The sequence below is a fragment of the Crassostrea angulata genome, chromosome 6 (assembly GCF_025612915.1).
Source record: "Crassostrea angulata isolate pt1a10 chromosome 6, ASM2561291v2, whole genome shotgun sequence".
Taxonomy (NCBI): domain Eukaryota; kingdom Metazoa; phylum Mollusca; class Bivalvia; order Ostreida; family Ostreidae; genus Magallana; species Magallana angulata.
In genome coordinates this window covers 4,363,786-4,386,688 of record NC_069116.1, presented here as the reverse complement: position 1 = coordinate 4,386,688, position 22,903 = coordinate 4,363,786, and the positions used below count along the sequence as shown (strand labels likewise).

Here is a 22,903-nt window from a genome sequence, read left to right as displayed (position 1 = left end):
TTTGCAAGGATATGAAGGATGCAAACAAACAAATTTATATACATGCATGTACAGTACATGAATGTATGCGGAAATTGTTTGCGTGTGTCGTGCAACAGTGAAGGGACTGTGAAAAGTTTATAGTGTGAAAACCCAAGATTTATAATCCTGGAAATCCCTGACGAAGAGAGGGCGCAGTACGAGTTATAGCCCGTCACTTGACACCCTCTTCACAAATTAATGATCAGTTTTAAATAGGTTTTCGAAGTTAACATTTTAAGTACGGTATTTTGGATATATAAGTAAACCTTTTTCATTCAGTACGAAGGATTTAATTTTATTCGAAAAATGAAATAAACTTTAGGCCCCAAGTAATGGAAATATCATTGTTTGTGAAATTCCACCATTTAGAATTATATGTCACATTTTTAAATATAATTATGCTTTGATTATATATTGCTTCCAAAATATTTTTAAAATTATTTATATGCTCAGGCGTAATTTAACAAAGATAAGCACAAGATTCAGTTAATTTACACAGGTACTAATATATATGCACTATATATTATACATACTTATTTAATTTAAGAAAGGTTATTGCCTAGGAAATGGTATGCATGTAAATCAAATCATCACATTGAAATAATTTATGTTTGATGCGAGCAACCTGATAGAAGAATCCAAATCAGTTACTGTAGCCACGCCCTTGGATCCACACGTGCATTTTTCTCTGATAAAATCAATATCCGGCAAAGTACCGGGCACCTGTTTATTAGTAAGCAAATGTAGTCCTTTTCATCAGAACGTTATTGAAATGTTTAATTTTAGCTTAGTTTTGGTTTTATATAGCAAATGAAGGCATGTTAGCGGAAAAAGGTGGCTTTATGATTCACAGAGAGAGTGCATGACACCGTACTTTGTGTGAACAGAAATATCACTCCGCTTAACCCGCCATTGCAATCACAACAGAAAACACAACGGAGAGATGCGATGGTTGAGTGAACCGGTGTGTATTATTTTTCAAATTCCATGTGATTCCTTAAGATGTCGCCGAGAAAGGGATGATGGTTTAAATGTGTTGTGGCTATCTGAATGTGTATGAATATGTTTTTATGAGCCAGAAAAGTGTTTACCTGGAATATACAGGAAAAAATACCAGGAATTTTTTTCCCGTTACTTGGGGGAGTACAAAGCAAAAACCATAACAGAGGAGAAAGTGACGTAACTCCAGAGATCAGAATACACTCGGGGGAAGACAAAGAGGACTGATGGTTTCCTACAAGTGAGAAGTGTGTGTCTCTTGGAATAAAGTGTAGGGAAAAAACCTATCGAGTTGAACAACAAGACATGAGTGAAAATCGTAACATCGTGATAGGGAGAACGTCTTATCCAGCGCCTGGAGGTTCAATGCTGAACCAAACAATCTCCCAGATGCACATGTCTCAACAAATAGGAATGGGGAACGCCCAAATGATGATAGGGGGGACCCACGCTAGTACCTGTATGTATTCGGGCATGGTGAAACCTGGTTCAAACTATTCTAGTCCACGCTCCAGTGTGGGAAGTGGAGGGGATTCCAAAGGGTCGAGTCCGCGGACTAGTCTGACCAACCCGCCCCCTCCTCCTCCATATGACCAGAGATTCGGAAGTCCGCGCTCCAGTCTGGCCAGTCCAAGGTCTAGTATATCCTGTACATCATATGAATCTAAATTATCCAGTCCGCGGACCAGTCTGGCTGGGATGTCCGGAGTGATGCTGGACAAATTCCCTCCCAGCCCCCGGAACAGTTTGGTCCTGGATAACTATGGACAGTATCACCCAAATGTTAGTCTGGGACCCACAAAGAATGTGTATCTATTAAATGACAGTCGCTTTAACGAGCCTGCACCTCACGCTCCACCTGCATATACAGACCCAAGACTGAGAATGCATGCGAGTCATGTAAGTGTGTCCCAAATGAATAATCAAAATCTTAATGGATCTCATTTTCACAAACAGATGAATGGTAAGCTGAATTATTCCATGTCTGGAAGTGGGAGCATGAACAGTTTACCTGGTTCCCAGGGGACGCCACCAGCTATTCCAGCTAGGATCCCTTTGAATTCAGCATCCAGCAATAAGAACTTTGAAGTAGAACTAGCAGTGTTAACTCAACAACTGGAGGACAGTATGAAAATGACCGGATCTCAGAATTTCCCTGGGGAACAGACAGTGCATAAACAACCCCCTCCCCCTTATCATGGTCCCCACAAGACAGAACCTGTACCTAGTCTACCACCCAGAAATCCACGATACACGACCGCCAGTCCTAATTTCATTCACACTTCTCAGCATCACCAACAGCCTCTGACGTCCACCAGCCAAACCGGGTTTGTGACCTCAACGGTCCCCACTCATGGGAAGAACCCCCCCTCCGTGGCTGTGAGACCCCAGACCCAGCAGATCCCATTCCATGTGACCGCCCATCACGGAAAGTCTGTCACGGACAGCATTGAACAGAAAGTGGCTGCCCTCACCCAGCAATTAGAAGATGACATGGAGAAGTCCCCCCAGGGGGAATACTTCGGTAAGGCAAAGAGTGGAAGCTTAAGACTTATGTACATGTATAACAATGTCTGCTTAAATATTTCTGCTGTGTTTGTCATATGTGTAAACACATTGTCAGTTATCCATGATATGGATTTAACCTACCCTTCAATCTAGATTTAACACTATATGTAAGTCATGGTTTTAAAATATGTCTAGTATCTTATCTTCTGATCTGGTGTGTGTTGAAAATTGTCTGCGTTTTGATGCACACAGTTAACGATAAGTAGAGACAGACATTCACGCCACGTGCAGGCGACCATTGTTAAGATTTTCTGCAGCAGTCCTGAATTTATTGATTCTTTGACCTGCCGTATTAACTGCCAGGTATTCTAGGAATGCTGAGTTAATCCCTGTGTTTGATGTTAATTCACCAGGCCTCAATGAGCGTTTTATTTATAGAGAGCTGCCTCAGTTGCTCGCTGTGAGTGTGTTCCAGCACGCTGTGCAGGTGTTTTCTGATGGAAGGGGTGTGTGCATAAAAAAGCACATGTACACATGTACTGCTTACATGTGCTTGCTTTTCTATTTTGTGGAGTATATGTATTTTCAGTACCTTACTACCTGTTGCAGCCACTTGCCCTGCTGTTTTGTGATTCTGTCCCAAACTCACCTGTCGATGAACTAGGAGGAAACTTGGCATTGTCAAGATTTTCTCTTTTTACTGTCCCATGTTTAAGTTATTTGCTTTGTATCAACTGTGCAGCCTTAGGGATTTTATTGTGTTCTTAGAATTATTTGATAATTTTTTTTTATGGATTATTAGGCATAAAATTCACATAAAGAGTTTGCAAGAATTCCTAAGTGTTTAAATACTTCTTAGAAATTAAGTGGTGAATGTTGAAAAATATTTAATAATTTTCTGTTTAAACATGCTGCATTTCAGCTTGTCCTTTGCCAGTTATGTTTGTTCTTGCACCAGATTTCATAAAAGTGAAAGGAAATATTTTTCTGTCCACACAGTACTTTAAATCCACAGTTTGAACAGACTGGTTTTAGGGCACATTTAAGTTTTTAAACAGCATTGATAAATAACACATGGTAAACAAAACAAGGGATAATATGTGAAAATCCTGTTGACATGTATTGCAAAAGTATACAGGGCAGCATTTACACCTTCGGCAACAAAACATTGGGAAGCAGTGTGTAACTTGTTTCTCCACATACCATTTGACTTCTTTTGTGGCCACTCAGTAATGTAGGAACAAAATGTGTGTATTTGTATATATATAGGGTAGGGACAATATGGTTCTGGTAACATTGAATTCTGATTGCTTGTAATTTTGGAATTTTCAACTCAAGAAGAATATATTTTGATACTGATGTCCTGTATGAAGCGTCTTCTTTCTCTTGCGTGGGTTTAGGGAGGTCACATCTTCAGTTGTTTCTCTCTGTGGGGGCCATCTTGTCTAGACCTCTACACATCTCATCCTCCCAAACAACAAAAGAGAATTTTTCTTCCGAGTTTCTCCCCATGGGAAACCCCTTTTACAATAATGTCCACCCATTGATGCTTTGTAAAACATCTAAGGCCCAATTTGATTGGAGGAGAATCTTGCTGCGGTGGGGTCAGCAGTTAAGCGTCCTTTTTTCGACTAAAAACAGCGTGGCAGGGTGATTTGTGAAGCCTGACCGGGTCTGTACGGCGGAGGAAGGTTAGAAGTCACAGAGCAGTTAGTGTGTGGGGACAATCAACAGAGAAATAACTGTGTTTACATGTCTCCTAAGACTCTTATACAGTGAATGGACTTAACAATGGGAGAAGCCATGTATGTAACTGCCCCTGCAGGGACAAACTGGATTAAATAACTAAAAGGTCTTAAATAGAGCTCTCCTTATAGACTAACCCACCTCCTAGAGAAAGTAGCCTATTCATAGCTAATGAACAAGATTCAACTATGTTTATGTCTTCATTATAAGCGGATAATGGCATTTTGTCTGCATAGTTTTAATAGCAGCAGAGAAGAGTAAGTTAGCATGAGCTGTGTATGATCCTTGGTGTGAATACAATTATCAAAACTGTTACATCTCATCAAAAACTTGGCGATATTTAGAAGATAGGTGTTTGATGTCTATTTTAGAGCAAACTTTCCTTAGACATTCGGAGAAATCGCCCACTCGTCTTTGTTCCTCCACCAGGGCAGATTAGGTACAAACAACAAGAATTTTAAATACAGCAGTTTTTAAAAGGAAAATTAAAAAACCTTACATCCCTTAGATTAAAGGTTCCACTAAATGGGAACCCTGACACAGAGGACATTTTTGTGGTGTTCTGGCTTTATCCTGTTCAGGTTGTACCGTGTAGATGATGATTTCAGATCAGGAGGTGATGACAGGAATTTGGTATAGATACCAGCGTCAGGTTCTGATGATCTCAGAGTTTGATTTGATGTGGTCTAGGTACAAGCAGACTTAGACATGACACATCCCGTTGTAGATCTGTGTATCATATTAAAGTAACCAGGTATATTTCTGGCGAAACTTTACAAAATATTTGTAAGGCTGTGGTTTGGGGACCTTTGTAGCATGGAAGTTGTTTTGAGAGGTAATGAGAGATTTTGAGAGAGATCATTGGATTAAGTGTGGCCCTGTTAGGTGGTGTTTGTGAGAACGGCTCTGATACAAAGTATTTAATGAGTCACTTCAGTAGAGAGCTTACCTGTCCACGAGACACAGGAATTTCCCAAAGTTCATGTGCTTCAAAGTGAACGATTTGAAAAGATTGGTCAATATAAGTAACCCAACTGATTTAGAACCATTTGTTGGGACTTGCTAGGAACTTATGGGCCAGCTCATGGTATTCACAAGCATTATGTTGCAATTAATTTGGTTGCATGAGGCTATAATTATACACACATATGATCTTGTTATTAATTTTAGTGACATCTTTGATATTTGTTTGTATAATCTATGCTGATTTTCAAATACTGTCAAAACTGCTAAGTGTAGATTTAGACACATTCTTTGGACCTCCCCCTAGCACACACCTAATTTAGAAACACTTTTGTGACCTGTCCTCCCCCAAACACTTCCAAATACATGAACCCCTCCTCCCCTTAAGCATCACCTCCCCTCCAATTCCATTACAACAACCAACAACAACCCCCTTCCTTTCTGTTCAGCATTATTCATGGTAAATAACAAATTTGCAGCAGTAAAGTGAACACAGTTGTAAACAAAGCGCAATGATTCAGCAATCAAGGCCGACTCCCTCGAGGTCGTTGGAATGTTGGACAGTTATTGGAGGTGGTACAAGGGAAGCTGTTTTTCATGTTTCAGATTATTCAGTGCTTGTAGACCCTACAGTTACCAAAAATAAAGATTTTCATTACCACTGTCTCTAGTAACGGTCTGTGTGTTCATTACCACTGTCTCTAGTAACGGTCTGTGTGTTCATTACCACTGTCTCTAGTAACATTACCACTGTCTCTAGTAACGGTCTGTGTGTTCATTACCACTGTCTCTAGTAACAGTCTGTGTGTTCATTACCACTGTCTCTAGTAACATTACCACTGTCTCTAGTAACGGTCTGTGTGTTCATTACCACTGTCTCTAGTAACGGTCTGTGTGTTCATTACCACTGTCTCTAGTAACGGTCTGTGTGTTCATTACCACTGTCTCTAGTAACGGTCTGTGTGTTCATTACCACTGTCTCTAGTAACGGTCTGTGTGTTCATTACCACTGTCTCTAGTAACATTACCACTGTCTCTAGTAACATTACCACTGTCTCTAGTAACAGTATATGTGTTGAGGTCTTCTATCCCCATATTGTGGTACTTGATGTGTACTGTATTGTTAGCCAGTATACCATACAAATACATTCAAGGCTTTGATAAAAGATATCCAATCTAATAATAGTTTACAGTATTCAACTTCGTGGTACTTGTCTGAAGTTACTTAAATGCATTCTCTGTGTGGCCTTTGCTGGTCGTTTGCCACCTTTAGTACTACCTGCAGGTATTTGAGTAATCTGTTCATGGATAAGAGGTACTTCATTTTGACACATATTCTGCATACATTTCAGATAAACTGAGATAAGCACTTGTAACTAGTTTACTTATGATAAAACAAAAGATATACACAGATATACTTAGCATACCTATAGCTGATGTAATACACATCTTGTACATGCTTTGTATGAAGAGTCTCTAAGGCCAGTTGAGGTTTATGAATATAGGTCATACATCTTTTTACCCACCCCATCAGAACTCTCTTTAACCCTATTTTAATGAAATTTAGTGTTCAACTTACCTTTTCAAACTCAAGAAATACGGGAAACAAACAGAGAAATGGACTGCAATTGTACCATGCATTTGTTGTGCTGGTAGTTCACAATATTATGTAATTTGTTCTTGTGTTCTTGTGTACTTAAGTTATTGAATGTGTAAACAATTGCAGTGATTTTTCCACAGCTAATTTAGGTCCAAAATTTGGCACTTCCCCTTTGCAACTATTAGAGATCCCCCCCCCCCCCAAATAAAAAGTATGTCGATTTTTCCCATAACCAAAGCCACTGATTTATGGTGTCTAGACTCTTGTAGACTTTTGAAATGTAAAATAATTTAATGTACATGGTTTATAATGTTTCATGTACAGTATATGTGTAAAGAAAGCAATTGGTGACATATTATATGTACATTAAGTGTACATTGCTCCATGTCTTTATACTGTTGAAGGGTAATCTGAGCTGAGACCGGGCCTGATGTTGTCTATCTTTGTGTTGTAGGTCAGTGTTTTACATGTGGGGAGAGGGTGGCAGGTGCTACGGAGGCGTGTCAGGCCATGGGCAATCTGTACCACACCAGGTGCTTCGTCTGCTGCTCCTGCGGTAAGTGTCTAACCAAAAGGACAGCGTGTTGTATGTCCTGTACTAACTGTTATACTCTGTCAGGAGCTTGGCTGTAGCCAATACACTATCTGTAGCCAATACACTAACTGTAGCCAATACACTATCTGTAGCCAATACACTAACTGTAGCCAATACACTAACTGTAGCCAATACACTAACTGTAGCCAATACACTAACTGTAGCCAATACACTATCTGTAGCCAATACAGTGTAAACATAATACACTGCTAGCAAGACTCTCACATTTGTAGCTAATACATAGCTAGTTTAGGCATGTACATGTAGCTAATACACAGCTTGCAAGAGGCAAACATACATTTCTAGCTAATACACAGCAATAAGAGATAAAGGGTAGGTAACTTATACATTGCCTAGGGGAGGCAAACACACAAATAGCTACTGCATGGTTATTAATAAAAAGTATGCTAAAGTAGCTAGCTCATGGCAAACAAAGTGTCTGTTTGTCCATGTGATGTATTTAACTCTTGGTGACTTATTAAGCATACCGAACTGGCTTCCTTGGTTTGAATGGTGTTCTGACATCTCTGATAGCAGTGAATGCTGGTGTAAATGTAAGACCTTTTATAGCTGGGTGTAACGAGCATGTCAACCTCAACAGGCAAGAAAGCATTTAAACAGGAAGAAGACAGTGAGGAAATGATACAATCACCACTGTCTCTTTGTTCCACCTCAGTTAGTGTACCATACATAAAAGTAAAAAAGTGTGAATAGTAATAAAACCAGCACAATATAATGCCATATACAGCTGGACACAGTCAGAATGTACTTTTGTATTCAGGAACTCAATAAATATAGGATGCTTTTAATTTTTCTTCTCAATACATGGCATACATGAAGTTGCCTCTGAAGAATTGAAAGCATGCAGTGGAATTCTGAGCATGTTGGCGTGTGGTGAATGTGAATGTGGGTATTGGAACAATTCGAATAGAAATGAATAGAACTTTAAAGGCATCCATTCTGATAAAGTTTAATTTTTCTCAAAGTGCATGTCATAATTGAAAGAAATGAATAATAAATTACATATTTCACGAGTAAGATATTTGAATTTAACCAGAGCGGAGCTCGTGTTTTACGAGTGGGGACAACATTCTCAGAACGAGAACAAAGCACTTGCGTTTAAAAGACCTCAGTTCATTATATCGACACTTTGTTAGAATATTTGCTGTGTGCGGGTAGTGCCGATTTGGCATGTGCTCCCTTTATACAGTCTTTAATGGAAATATTTAATATGTTTTCCCTTTTTGACAGGTTATTGAGGTAGATGTGGTCTGGTTATATCATTGGCCAACGGTAGAAACTCTGAACCAAAAACTCTCCACCCTTGTTGAAAGTTCATCTGATAAATTGGATTCTTTTAAAGACAGGCTATGGGTCATAGATACAAAAGATCTTTTGAATCTCCTGTTATTGTGAATCAGCCAAAATAATATACCCGTAAACCATACATTAAATTTGAAAAATTACAAATACGTTTTAAATCTTGATGCATATTTTTCATTTACCTAGCAACTAGTTTCCAATACGGATCAATCTCCAGATCTATTATTTTTTGACAGTTCAGGTACCAGTAAAAGCCTGCTACTGAGTATTATCAGATCATTTTTAATGTTCATTTATAGCAGTATGATTTAGATACTGATAATTTAAAAAGCAGGCAAACAGTGTTAGGATATAACAGGGAATCGGGAGGCAGAATAAATGCAGTGAACTGATTGGTCGGAGGGGGACACGTTATCTAGGTAGAGGCAGCGAGTGATGGACGTAGAGCCCCCTGACCTGTTGTGTGTGTTGTGTGTGCACTGTCACAGTCTGTCATTTACTTGACAACAATACAACAACCAGCTATGCCAGGAATCTCTCAGTCGGCACTTTTATCAGACTGCGGTTAAACTTTGAAGTTTGTGCCCGAAACTGATGGATAACCATACAGAGATGACTGACTATAGGGAATAAAATTTCAAAGATATTACGCATCATTCATTTTGAATTGATCTTTTTTCAAAACTCTATGAAGAAACAAAAAATCTGTTATGGGAAATATTCAAAAACTCACTGAACATACCATTTCTATTTAATAATTCTGTAATGTGTGGTATTATTTTAAACTGAGTTATGATAAGGTCATAATATGCTGACAGGCTACAAACAGACAGACAGCTCTGTGCTATCTATTAATCTATGTTTGCACAGTTAATAGAACAGCTTTTATGCAGAGGAATTAACTCTTGGGCTTTATTAATAATTGAAAAAACCTAGAACTGCCTGCAGAATATTAATTTTAAAATGCACCCTTTGTCATGTCATGTTATTAAAAAAAGAAGATGTGGACAGATGATTAGTGATGACTGTGATTATGGATGACAGGAGCTTGTGCTTGTTTCCTGTGCAGTCGCTTGTAGAAAAATGATGAGTTTTATGGGCTAGCGTGCTTTTGGTAGTTGACAAATTATTTTACTTTGTAAAAAAGTAGTCCCTGATTGGTGATTCATTTGGCTTCCTGTATGGTGGGGTGATAAATCCAGAAATTCTTTGTTCATGTTCTGTTGCTTCGGATTATTTAAATGAAGACCCCGGCATTCCACAATGCTGTAGAATAAACAAAATAGTTCACTCTATCACAAGGTAAAAAGCAAAACAGGTCGTTATTTTGCTTTTCGTGCTTTTTTGCAGTGTACCCCTAAAAATTCTTTTTGTGTGACTCACACGAGACCAGATATAATGAAAGGTTATTTATTGATAATGACACCATAAATCCAATCATTGGAAGGGGAAAGGGGGGTGCTACAATTTCTTATCCCAGGTCCTCACAAAGGAGTTAGCTAAAGGCAGGTGAAATGCATGCTTCATTGGTTGCAAGCTATTCTCCTTCCAAGTGACATAGAGATTTAAAAGCAATTTGCTGTTAATGCAACTTTATAGACTATTAAGAAAGGCTATGTGCATTTTAGAATTGATCCTGATTTTAGATAAATCTCCTGTTTGTACATGGATACAGTGTCTGTAACCAAATATTTAAATTGGGTTCTTTTTTCTATGTTGTATCACTCATTGTTGACATGAATAAGAAAGGGTATAGTAACATGGAGGTTATAGATTTCTCTCTTTCTCTATTTATTGTTCCGAAGGAGCAATCCATCAAATTGCTGATAATGCTTGTGTGGATGTTAACATTTTTAGCTCACCTGGTTAGAGCATTCAACAATGGTTAAAATAAAATGTCAGCAAAATGGATTTGTTGTTCAAAATTAGATTGTTATATCTCTACCTTTTTGCTTAAATTTGTATATTTGCCTTTTCTTTGGAATAAGAATGCTAGTGTCTTTATTTCTCACCAAATTCACCAAAGAATGTTGACAATACTTTCTCAGATAACGGCTTGTATTCAGTGCAGAACTTTCTCTCTGGGTTTTTTTTTGTGTGAGATTGTGTTGGGGGTGACTCACAGAGAAGTAATTCAGTCACAAGGGTTCCACCATTGTATACCTTCCTGTCCCTCAAGTACACCCTTATGTCCCTCTTTATCCCATTGTCTGTTGGTATTGTGTGCAGTGGTGGTACTTTTGGGAAATGAAGAAAAACAAACAGGACATACCCCTCCATGTTCACAAGTACATCCTTGTATTCTGCTGTCTTGTCTCCTTGGGCGAGAGTCATCGCCGTAAGTGTATACCGCCGCCATTCAAAGTGGACAGGCCCAACGGAAAGTATCCCTGTACTTAATTAGACTGTAAGGGGATTAGACAAAGATGAGTGTTGTGGAAAAAAATTGTTTGGTATGTAAGAAAGTAACAAGTTCACACAATACTATACAATAAACATGTGCTGCATGAAACATTGTACACCTGCCCACCCTTTGTAGTAAGATTGTGAGTAGTAGTAGGCAGATGTAGATGTACCTTTAAGTCTAGCTTCATCTCTTGCTAGGCGCGGTAATCCACCATTTTGTGCAAGACAGGTTATCATTGGCAAATATTTACCAATTTCAAAGAAACTTTAAAGAAAAATATTTTTAGAAGTTCTGATAGATTATTTATTACTCTCGTTTTGTGGTTTATTATTTTATATGTTGTGTGGGTCATCATAAGACCATTGTTGATTGTGATATTTTGACTGTTACAGGTCGTACGTTGCGGGGGAAGGCATTCTACAATGTCCATGGCAAGGTGTACTGTGAGGAAGATTATCTGGTGAGTAAGAACAGTAACTCTATCTAGTACTCACTCATCGACCCCTCACACGGGCAGTTGTAGTGAGATTGTCTACTTTAGAACCCATCAGACCATAAAAAGCAATCTATGTCCAAAACATAATTACTTCTCTTTAAGTGCCTGCAATCATAAAACATGTCTTTTAAACAATCTCAAGTATTCTGCTGTCTTATAAATGGATGGTTATACCTTTTAGATTTGACAATTGCCATCTACTATCAATCCCATTATACTTATGATTAAGTGTTATCTGAAAGCAGTTTAAACTGCAGATAAAATAGTTGTATAGATATGATACAAGGTGAAGTGGGTCCCTGGAGCCTTGAAGTATCCGAATGCAGGTTAACATGCAGCACACAGATATGGGTGCCTTCAGTCTAGTTGTTAATGTAGCAGAATTAATAGTAGTAAGTGTTACTGCGACAGTCATCAAAACAACAAAGGTTCTTTACTGACTTGTCAACACTTTATTGTTCCCCCAAGACAAAACTCTCCAACGCTCCAGTGACCTTCACAGCTATATCTTTCTAGTGCACTCAGCATATGATGGGAATTAATCAACCTCAACCTCACAAAAAAATGTGTTAAAGAACTGATTAGAATTCAATAGGTTATTCCAAGGAGTTAATTACTGAGCCTGGTCTATGTAACTTGTGTGTGGTATAGATTTGCCTTCTTTCAAGGCTAGTAATTGTCCTGAAAAGGCCAATGACAGATCAAAGATCTTTAATCTCTGTCACAGATTAGTGTAATCCTCCACAAAAGTTTAAAAGTACACTCTAGACATTAAGTTTCACAAAGAGGGTATGGAAGTGGCTGATTATAGTGATAGCTGCTTTACACTGTGGGTGAATGGACCACAATAGGGGTACTGTTCTTACCTGGTGTCACCTGTTCAGGTGACAACTTTATAGCATCAGACAGCAGGTAGTTATTGCACAATAGCTGCTGCTGAGTCCTCTGGTTGATGGATTTAGTAGGTCACATACCAGTCTCTAACCTCCCCATGTCTGAAACATTCCAATTAATTCAATTAACAGCTGAACATGTGATGAATTGGAACACATTTTATGCATCAAATGCCTGGAATTTGCAAACATTGATGTTTTTGTTGATGAATTATGACCAAAAACAATGATGTATATGTACATGTAGCAAGGCAAGGGTAGCAGATTACAGAGATAATTATGTACAATGGGAAAATACCAGCACTCACTCCAATACCTCCCCATCCTCCAGATACACAGATCTAAACATGAATTCATGTTATCCCTCCTGAATACATGGGAAATCCTAAAAAAAAATGATGCATGCATTGTAAGGACATTGTAAGTCTCTGTATACACAGGTAGCTGTGTAACTGTGTGCTGATGTTCTGCTTCCATTTCTTTCAGTACTCTGGTTTCCAACAGACTGCTGAGAAGTGCTGTGTTTGTGGACATCTGATCATGGAAATGGTAGGTGAAAGTCTTGTTGTGTGATGATCATGATGGGTGATGTAGAGTAATTATCATGTGTTAGATAGTGTAGTAATCATGTGTGAGGTATTTTTGCTAATCATGGTGTATAAGGTAGTGTAATAATCATTGTGTGTGAGGTATGCTATAATCATGTTGTATGAGGTAGTGTAATAATCATAATGTACGAGGTAGTATGAAAATCATGATGTGTGAGGTGTAATAATCAAGATGTGTGAGACTGAATGCTATAATTATGGTGTGTGAGGTAAGAAGATGTGTGAGGTAGTGTAATAATCATGGTGTGTGATGTAGTGCAATAATCATGATGTTTGAGGTAGTGCAATAATCATGATGGATTTGAAGTGATATTACATAGTATGTAAGATAGTGTACTTATCATAATGTGTGAGGTAGTGTAATAATCATATTGAGTGAGGTAGTGCATTAATCATGATGTGTGAGGTAGTGTAATAATCATGTTGTATGAAGTGTAATAATCATGGTGGGTTGGAAGTGTAATAATAATGGTATGTAAGGTAGTGTAATAATCATGGTGTTGGAGGTAGTGTAAATCATGCTGTGTGATGTAGTGTAATAATCATGGTGTTGGAGGTAGTGTAAATCATGTTGTGTGATGTAGTGTAATAATCATGGTGTTGGAGGTAGTGTAAATCATGTTGTGTGATGTAGTGTAATAATCATGGTGTTGGGGGTAGTGTAAATCATGTTGTGTAATGTAGTGTAATAATCATGGTGTTAGAGGTAGTGTAAATCATGTTGTGTGATGTAGTGTAATAATCATGGTTTATGAGGTTTAATAATCAAGGAAATGGAAGGTTTTAGACTGTGTGATGAAATGTAACAGTCTATATGTGAAACTGTTATGTACCATGATAATCGCTGGATGTGAGACTGCTTAATCAAGTGAAATAGTCATCATGTAAAACTGTAATAAAGTTTTCCAAGTCAGCTCCTTTAAAACTCTCTGCCAACATAGACCAGGTACTCTAATGACCAACTGCACAACACCACTTGTAGGAGAGAGAAGGGGCTCAATAATGGCTGTTCACTATAATAAATGGAAAAATGGCAGTTTTAATCACCTGATCATATTGACTTTGCCGAAATAATCCTGCTTTATGGACTCAAGATGTTTCTGATATGAAATTTGTGTTTATTTATAAACCCAGTCTATACATGTAACACTGTAGACTTCTGATATTACGTAAATAAGATAGGTCAAAATGACATGAAGTCTTGATATCAATCGGAATTACTTTCAAGTTTAGGTGTTCAGTTGTTTGAGTGCAGCTTTCAATATTTACCTGCTGTATAATTGTAACATTTAAATGATGCCTAAAACAGTCTATTTGTTTGTTGACCCCTGATGATGTAATCATTTGACACTGATGATGTAATCTTTTTCCACAGATATTACAAGCCATGGGGAAGTCCTATCACCCTGGCTGCTTCAGATGTTGTGTGTGCAATGACTGCTTGGATGGAGTCCCCTTCACCATCGACGTAGACAACAAGATCTACTGCATCGCTGACTATCACAGGTAAACAGCTCCTCTGTCCACATCATGGGCCCCTAACCAGGGGTGGGTGGGGGTTGGCATCATGGGCCCCTAACCAGGGGTGGGTGGGGTTGGAAAGGGAGGGAAAATCACTTCTATGAGCTCCCTTGTTTCTAGAAAACAGCTTCCTCATACAGTGTAGTAATCTTCGTTAGATATAGTGTCTGAACATGGAAGCATGTTCTACCTGAAATAATAAATCAATAAGACATCAGTGATCATAGAGGCAGGTAAATTATCATTGAGGCAGGTAAATTATCATAGAGGCAGGTAAATTATCATAGAGGCAGGTAAATTATCATAGAGGCAGGTAAATTATCATTGAGGCAGGTAAATTATCATAGAGGCAGGTAAATTATCATAGAGGCAGGTAAATTATCATAGAGGCAGGTAAATTATCATAGAGGCAGGTAAATTATCATAGAGGCAGGTAAATTATCGGCAGTAACTGTCATCTGTTCACAACTGTTAGCATTCAATTGAAAGATTAAAAAGAAATATAACACCATTCCCTCAACTAATGCTGTAATGGGGATGAAAATACAGATAATTTTCTACTAGGACCGGTTTGTGTATTGAATGTTTATAATGTTTAACTGGAAGAAAATAGATTGCTTTAAATAATTATTTTCATAAACTGTGCCTTGAAATCTCTTTAGTGCATTAAGTATGTAAAATTAGACAATGATGTGACAGTTATGAATGTTTGACAAGATATGAAATGTGAAAAGTAAACTGAATTGACAGATGTTCAAGGAAAGGTCACCAATTATGAAGTATAACATGCATATTTATGCATATGCTTATTACGGCTCGTTAGATAATGATGTATGATAGGGCCCGGGCCCTGGAGATCCACGGTAGTGACAAGATGTGAAGCTTGACATCAGATCTTGATTAATCTCATAAAACACAAAATTAACGGCAATCTTGACATTTGCGAAGTTTCCAGCAATTGTTTTGAAGTGGTTATAAATAAATGCTGATGTCATCCAACAAGAGAAATTACAAGATCTTAGCAGCATTAAGTTGTGAAAAAAAAAGAAAAAAAGGGGGGAAAGTTGATGATACGACATGCATCTAGATTTGATGTATTCCTTTCTATGTTGATAATGTTAGAGGTCAGCCAGGTTAATGGGGGGATGAGGATAATTGACCAAGGGTCTCGGCTCACTGTCTACTCGCTTAGGAAGTGGTGTTTTCATGTTTCCTGATGTGTAAAAGGTAGACTGTTTTATGAATGACGAGAGAGAGAGAGTGACTGACAGTCGCAGCCGATGATTGAATTAAACCGAGCTGTGACTCGGAAAGATCGAGTCTCTTACACCTGTCAGAGGTATGAGTGATAAAATCCCGAGCTGGCAGTGTAGAGAAAGAGAGAGAGATCTTACCTGTGAGAGGGGGGCTACAAGGATGGATGAATCAGTGTGCTGTTAGTCATGCACAAAAGATGTCATCCTTGATTATATAGATGCATACTACAGTTATACCTTAAAGCTTTGTGATGCCTCGTCTGATAGACAGGTAATTGTTTTAAAAGGTGTGTCAAAAAAAATCTTACACACATTATCAATTTAACTCGCAGCATATTTTTGGGGTGAAATGATTTGAGAAATTTCCAGGATGATGGATATTTTGGTAAACCGACAAGTCATGCGGGACCAAAGCTCTGTTATTATAATTAAGAAGTTGACTAGGCTCACATGAACTGACGCCACGGGCCCTCAATTATTATAATTCAGCGAGTTAACACGAGGGGCCTTATAATGATCGCAGAAGGAATGCTGAGAAGTGAAGGGGCTAGAATTTGCTGTTTCAGCCATCTCTTGAAGTGGTCCCTTACAACTTGGCGACAAAATTTAGGAGACTTGTCTAGCCTGGGGTGATTTTCCTCATTAGCACAGTATTTTAATTTGCTTATTTAAAAGTTGGTTCTTTAATTATGACATTTTGTAATTCATATTCAGCTGATAAGATCGTATTTCCCCCCTTAAGAAATGAAATTTAAGTGGGCCTATACATGTATACACCAAGATTGCATACAGAAATGTAGAATATGATCAAACTTGCATGTTCAGTCATTGAATGGGGAGGAATGTGGTCGAACGGAATCCCCATTCCCAGCCCCTGATTGGAGATGTAATAATTTTTGTGGTTTGATCAGACCTGTTAAAGGTGTGCATCAAATGAAAGCATTGACCCCTGTGTCACATTGTCATGCTAAGCGTGGAAATTGTTATGTTTTTCAGTGTGTAATAAGATCGCGCAGGTCTGACACAATAGTTCCAAATATGAGTGCTCCAGTGGATACAAAGAAACACCGGCTATTAAATATTCGTCACTGCTAGATTACCCAACATTAAGTGTTGTTTTTATGTCCTAAGAACGCATGTCAAGCATTTGATACCACATTAGTCATATATTTATAAAAGAGTTTTTAAGTTTAAATGCCTTTAATACATCAATTAAATATTTATTGGTTTAATTCTACAGTAGATTTTTAAGATTTTTGAAAAATTGATTTTCATGTACCATTCACCATGAGTCAGATTTATTTACTTTAAAAAGAAAATTGTTGAAATAATTTATGAAATGGTTGTTGGTGGGAAAAGGGCAAGGAAAGCTGAAAATTGTTTTGTTTTTTAGTAAACAGGAAACACTGTCTTCATAAACACCAAGAGTTTAAGAATTAGGGTGATGAAGACCAGATTTTGCTGTGTCTTATATTTCCTGTATGGGGTGAGAATGGCATTCTGAGAACTTAGCAAGACAGGAAAAGTCATGTGGCACTGTGTTTTTATGAGGGTAATATTGAGTTTTGTTGTAACACATGCCTTCAATTGATAGTGTGATTATTTATTTTCAGAGTGTATGCGCCCAAGTGTGCAGCATGTGGCCAGGCTATAACCCCAGTAGAGGTGAGTTTTTGGAATCCAAACTTTGGATCCTTAGTTTATTGTAAGTTGTTATGTTTCTTTAAAGAAAAAAAGTTGTAATGATGTCTACTGTTAGTGTTTTTCAACTTAGCCATTATATGCTTTTAAGTAAGAAACAATTAAATTGAGTACCGGTAGTCACATGCAACACAAGAGACGTGTGCAATCACATCAATGGTGTCTTCTGGTGACCAGTGTGTGATTCACTCTAATGCTGAGTTGCACACTGCCAGTCAGTGCACCATCCCATGCAGTGAATCTGTCTCTAGAAGCAACCATTGACCTGGGTCCTCATCTCAAGAGACATTCTTCAGCACTTTAGGGAGGAATGCTGAGATTTCCTGCCTCCCTGTCTCTACTTTTCATTCACTGAATTCAGACGGGGAGAGGGGAGATTAGGGCAATACACAAACCAGGATACTGTGGAGAAAGCATGGGGGGAATGCCAGCCTGTAGTACTGTCAAGTCCCTGTTATAATTGCTGACATTGGATCAGAAAGGGGTGGAGGGGGTGCAGTTACAGAAACCACGATGCACTAGAAAGATTGTCAGCTTGTTAAGTCCCGTAGCACTGCAGACTGTAGATCAGAGGTTGGGGGGGGGGGGGGGGGGGGGGCTGTTTTTTAGGTTGCTTCCTGTAGACACCTTGTACCTGCACTGCAGTACTGCAATACACATCAAAGCCATTGTTGTGATTGTTTGTGATCGATTGACAGATCAACTGAAACCTAACCACTGGAACTAAAACAACCTGCTCTAGATTTTATGACTGTTCGTTGTTCAGTATAACCCAAGGATATACACGATGGTCACAGATTATACAAATACATGCACTGCACATTCTGTTCACTGACAGAGAATTTTAATGGGCACAGGGTAGTATAGTGTAATTCTCTGTGAATTTGATGAAGTGTTAAATATCTTTTTAAAAAAAAAACAAACAAAAAAAACAACTTCCAGCACATAATCAAAATCTTTCAACAAAGTTTACATAGCGTAGCTCAGGGAAATTGTGTAACCTATCTATAAAGAGACTGAATTTATTATGTGTTGATTTATTAGTTTGATTGACATTTGATTTTGATTGACAGGGTACCGAGGAGACTGTGAGGGTGGTGTCCATGGACAAAGACTTCCATGTGGATTGTTACCATTGCGAGGTAAACAAGCTTGACAGAGTTATCTCCCTCATTGAAAGTTGTATTATTTAAAGTCCAAATGTGCGTTGTCATTAAAAGCCCACAGATTATTATTATCCAGGCTTTTATTCTTCGCTTTGAGTATGCAATACATATATTGAAGTTGGTGCATGATATTATTATTTTTGATGCGTGTAGCAAATTGGTTGCCATGGTGAAATTCTTTAAATTTTAGCCCTCAAAGACTTAGAGAACCGACAGGAGTAAGCAATTTCATTTTTTAGCTTTCAGTGATTGTTTATGATTTCTTTTTGCATCATCATATTCTGGTTTTTTTTTCTTTGTGTGGTTTTGTTTGTTGTATATTAATTGAAAAATCTTTTTATTTGTGTTTTTGACTGTTTTCTGAATTGTTTGCATTTCAATCGCTGTTGTGCAATGTAACATCAACAAAGCCTCGTAAAAAACAAATTCTGCTGTAAAAAGATTTTTTTTAGTTGTATTTTTATAAGGATAAATAATACCAATTTTCATTGTATTTCAAAATGATTTCAATCAGTGCCGATTACATTAATATAGAATTGTGATGATGCATGGCTGGTAGATATAAACGGTCACAGAGCTGCATGGGCAGTAACTCTGCTTGTCCAGTCCAATCTCTGCTTGACTATAGAACTGAGTGACTAAACGAGTGCTGGAAAAGAGTAGGGAGTGTGTCCTAATGAAAGACTAACTCGCATCAAATGGTTAAAACATTCCTCAGATTTTTTATTCTCACACTGGTCATGATTAGATTTTGATTTATATTTTTATTTTTGAGCAGACCTTTTTATTTATTGTTATTAATTTTAAGAATTTTTTATTTTATTTATTTAGTTTTTTAATTAAAAATGTGGAACAACACCAGCTAGTGGTTTTTAAATTGTTTATTTACATTGTGAAAAGTAACAGATTAAGAATTCAATTAAAAAAAATGCAATAACATTTAACTGACAAATTAACAACAATAGAGAAAAGTCCTCCCAAGCAATTTTTGGCTTTTGATAGTGTACTGCACTTTTGGAATGACAGATGGAATTAGGCTAAAACAGCATGGAAGTAGAAATTATCAAATTCTTAAATTGGATTGAATTTTGTTTCTTTGTGAGTTTGATTCAAAATTTAAATTCACTTTGTAAAAAATTATTTTTTTTCTTCTATTTTTGTAAATTTGCAAAAAATCAGGATATGTTTGCCAGTTGTTAAAATTATTGAAAGAAACATGTTGCGTTTGGTGACAGTACCCTGCACTGTGCACTTTGATGAATTGTACCAGATTAGTGAATTCTTTGCACACTCTAGAATAACGAGGAGTGAGACAATGCAGTGTTCTAAAATATTCTGTTTCTGTTGACAGGACTGCGGAGTTCAGCTGACAGATGAAGCCGACAAACGCTGCTATCCACTGGACAATCACCTGTTCTGCCACGGATGTCACATCCAGCGACTGCAGGCACAATTCCCAGACGAACATTTTTTCTATGATCCTGTGACCAAAAATATACAAAACACGGTCACCAAGGACGGAAAGCAGCGGAACAGCATCGCCATCACCCCAGCTTCCCTGGAGTCCTACCCCCAGAACCTTCCCCCGTCCCTCTCCCACCCCCAAACCATGTCTAAATCCGACTCCCCCTCTTCCTCTGTCCCGGCCTCCCCAGCCATGATGAATGGGGGGAGCTACAACTACCCGGGTCGATACGACGGTTACCGCCCCCAGCCTGGTCCCCAAGTCCCCAGCTTAAAGCCTGGCGCCACTAGGTACCAGGTCACCGATCTGTAGCCGCCCAGGGAGAACGTTGCTCTAACGTAGCTACTGGAGAACATTCTGATAAAATTATCTAAAGAAATGAATCACTTTGGAAAGCCAAGTTGGTACAGGACATTAGCTGTTTTGTGATTTGTTATGGTTTATACGATACATAATGTCTCAAGTTTACAATTCATTATTAGTGCTTTGCTGCTAAAACTATTTTTTGTCTCATTCTTTTGATATAAAAAGGAAACATTCCAAAGAGAGATATGTGCTTACAGGTTTTTTTGTGCATTTATTTTTCTTCTTCGAATCTTGTAACCATTAGACATTGAAAGTTTGGGAATTGTTTTAATATGGTTCATTTTGCTTTAATGACTTGTCTGTAGTATTTTGTTGGGTAAAATATTGTGTAAGATTTTTTTTAAAATGTAGATGAAATCAATGAATTAGAAATCCCTATTTTTAAGTGAAATATTATGTAACTGGTGGAAATAAAAGGGAGACTACTGCAGTTTGTTGCAGCCTCACTTTGCAATGTTTGCAATGGGTACTCAATGAGAGTGAAAGCAATGGTTGACTAAATGTGTTCAGTATTGCAATAGTTTAGAAGTAGGCAAATTGTATCTCTTCCAGATTGTGTGGCGTGTTCCAGGGTACCTGATTTTCATCTTTTATTACCTTCACCTCATTTTTCTCCGAAGTTTGACGCCATTTTCTATTTTTAACTCGAGCTAGTCAGTCTCTGTATCCATGACCCTATAGCATCACTAATGTATTTATGTCCGACATTGTTCATCGTCTCATGAAGTCAGTGTATAAAAACCTTATCAAGTTCTAATCCCTCTTTTATTGTCAAGACGTGTGTTCAGTATGTCTTGTTCCAGGTGCAAGAAAACAAATAATACCTTATTTTTGTATAAGACAGCTTTTAAATGATTTATTTTCTGTCTCAATACTGATGAATACTGATAAATGTTCATGAAGCAGCAACCATTTTTTGCTTCACTAAAAAATGTATCTTTATTTCTCAGACCTAGAACACATCTTCTTTGGTTCTATATGCCTTCCTTGCTTTAGCAATTACTTGTATTGTGTAGGGAAGGTGATTTCATCCCACCATTTAAAGCTTGCCCTATAAAGGTGTGTAACTGGCTGTATATTTATTTGTTTTTGGACTGTTCAGTGTAGATATTAGTTGTTTATTTTATTTATATTTTCACATACTTTGTGGGTTGTTTATGTATATTTATTTTAATTTCTCTCCATCAGATCCTATGACAAGAATTCCCGCTTCCTCACCTCAGTACTTTACACCATGGGTAGAATTATATGTCCTGCCTAAAACTAGGGCCTCTGTTTTTTGTTTCGTTTTTTTTGTAGAGATAAGAATTTATTTTTCAATGCTTGATTTTCCATATATGTAAAAGAAACTCGTAAAAAGCAATAAGGGATAGGTTTTGTGTCAATTTTCTTTTTTGAACTTTGAAATAAATGTCTTCCTTTTAATAACTTGATTTAGGGGAAATTTTACCCTGTTTGTAAATCAACAGTTATGAGTGTCTTAGATTTAAAGGGAGAAAATGGAATAAATCTATAGTGCAAAAAAAAGAGTACAAATCTTTAAAGCCCCTGACTGGTTTTATTGATGAAGAGAGTGGTCTATGGAAATTTGTTTTGGTTACTTGTTAAACAAATTCAAGTCTGACTTTGATTGCATATCAATGAATGAAAATCATTAGGTGTTGAATTCACAAATATGACCGTTTTTGAAAAAAGAAAAAAATTCAAATTTTTAGATGCGATAACTGTGTATGAGATGAGAGTCGTGTGGAGACCCGTTATTTGTTAATGTTCTGTGTTTATGTCCGGGGTCGTCCACACATTGAATTATATTTTCTTAGATCTGAATGACAGACTGTGTTAACCCCTCTCTGTCCCCACAAGAGGGGGGGGGGGGTGTCTGACCGCTAGAACGCCTCTAGAGCATAAAAAGGCTACTTGTGATAAGAGTAGTTGATATTTTGAATAAAAAATCAAAAGAAAAGTAATATGTTTGTTTTGATTTATTTTATATAATCCACAGTAACCCAATAGAGGTACTTGTCTTTGTAAAGGAAAATGATGAGAAGGTAACCCCAGTTCACGTTTGTTGGATTTGGACTGTAAATTCCATGTGTTCTTGTCAACGATGAATGAAAAATCAATCGCGAAGGTGGTCCCGGGTAGCGATTGGAACATAAACTCCCGAGATTGGTTCACAGTATATTATTAATAAAGGATTGATACACACCGGTATTATACCGTTGTGTGTGTTTTCACAAATAATCAATTTTTCTGTCATAATTCTTG

At 37.7% G+C, this 22,903-nt stretch overlaps 1 protein-coding gene across 2 annotated transcripts; it reads left to right on the top strand.

The window, feature by feature from the left end:
• The first annotated feature begins 1,320 nt into the window (after window positions 1–1,320).
• Window positions 1,321–22,598, top strand: LOC128187001 (Wilms tumor protein 1-interacting protein homolog). 2 transcript variants are annotated; one of them, XM_052857010.1, is made up of 9 exons: window positions 1,321–2,545; window positions 7,293–7,394; window positions 11,556–11,623; window positions 13,039–13,101; window positions 14,536–14,666; window positions 17,551–17,602; window positions 18,712–18,780; window positions 18,995–19,022; window positions 20,156–20,297. In XM_052857010.1, the coding sequence occupies exons 1-8, from the start codon at window positions 1,327–1,329 to the stop codon at window positions 19,007–19,009; spliced, it is 1,719 nt and encodes a 572-aa protein (XP_052712970.1). In that variant the 5' UTR covers window positions 1,321–1,326; the 3' UTR covers window positions 19,010–19,022; window positions 20,156–20,297. The 2 variants fall into 2 exon arrangements, with proteins under 2 accessions (XP_052712970.1, XP_052712968.1); XM_052857008.1 differs by lacking the exon at window positions 18,995–19,022 and having other exon boundaries at window positions 20,156–22,598.
• Window positions 22,599–22,903: the final 305 nt, after the last annotated feature.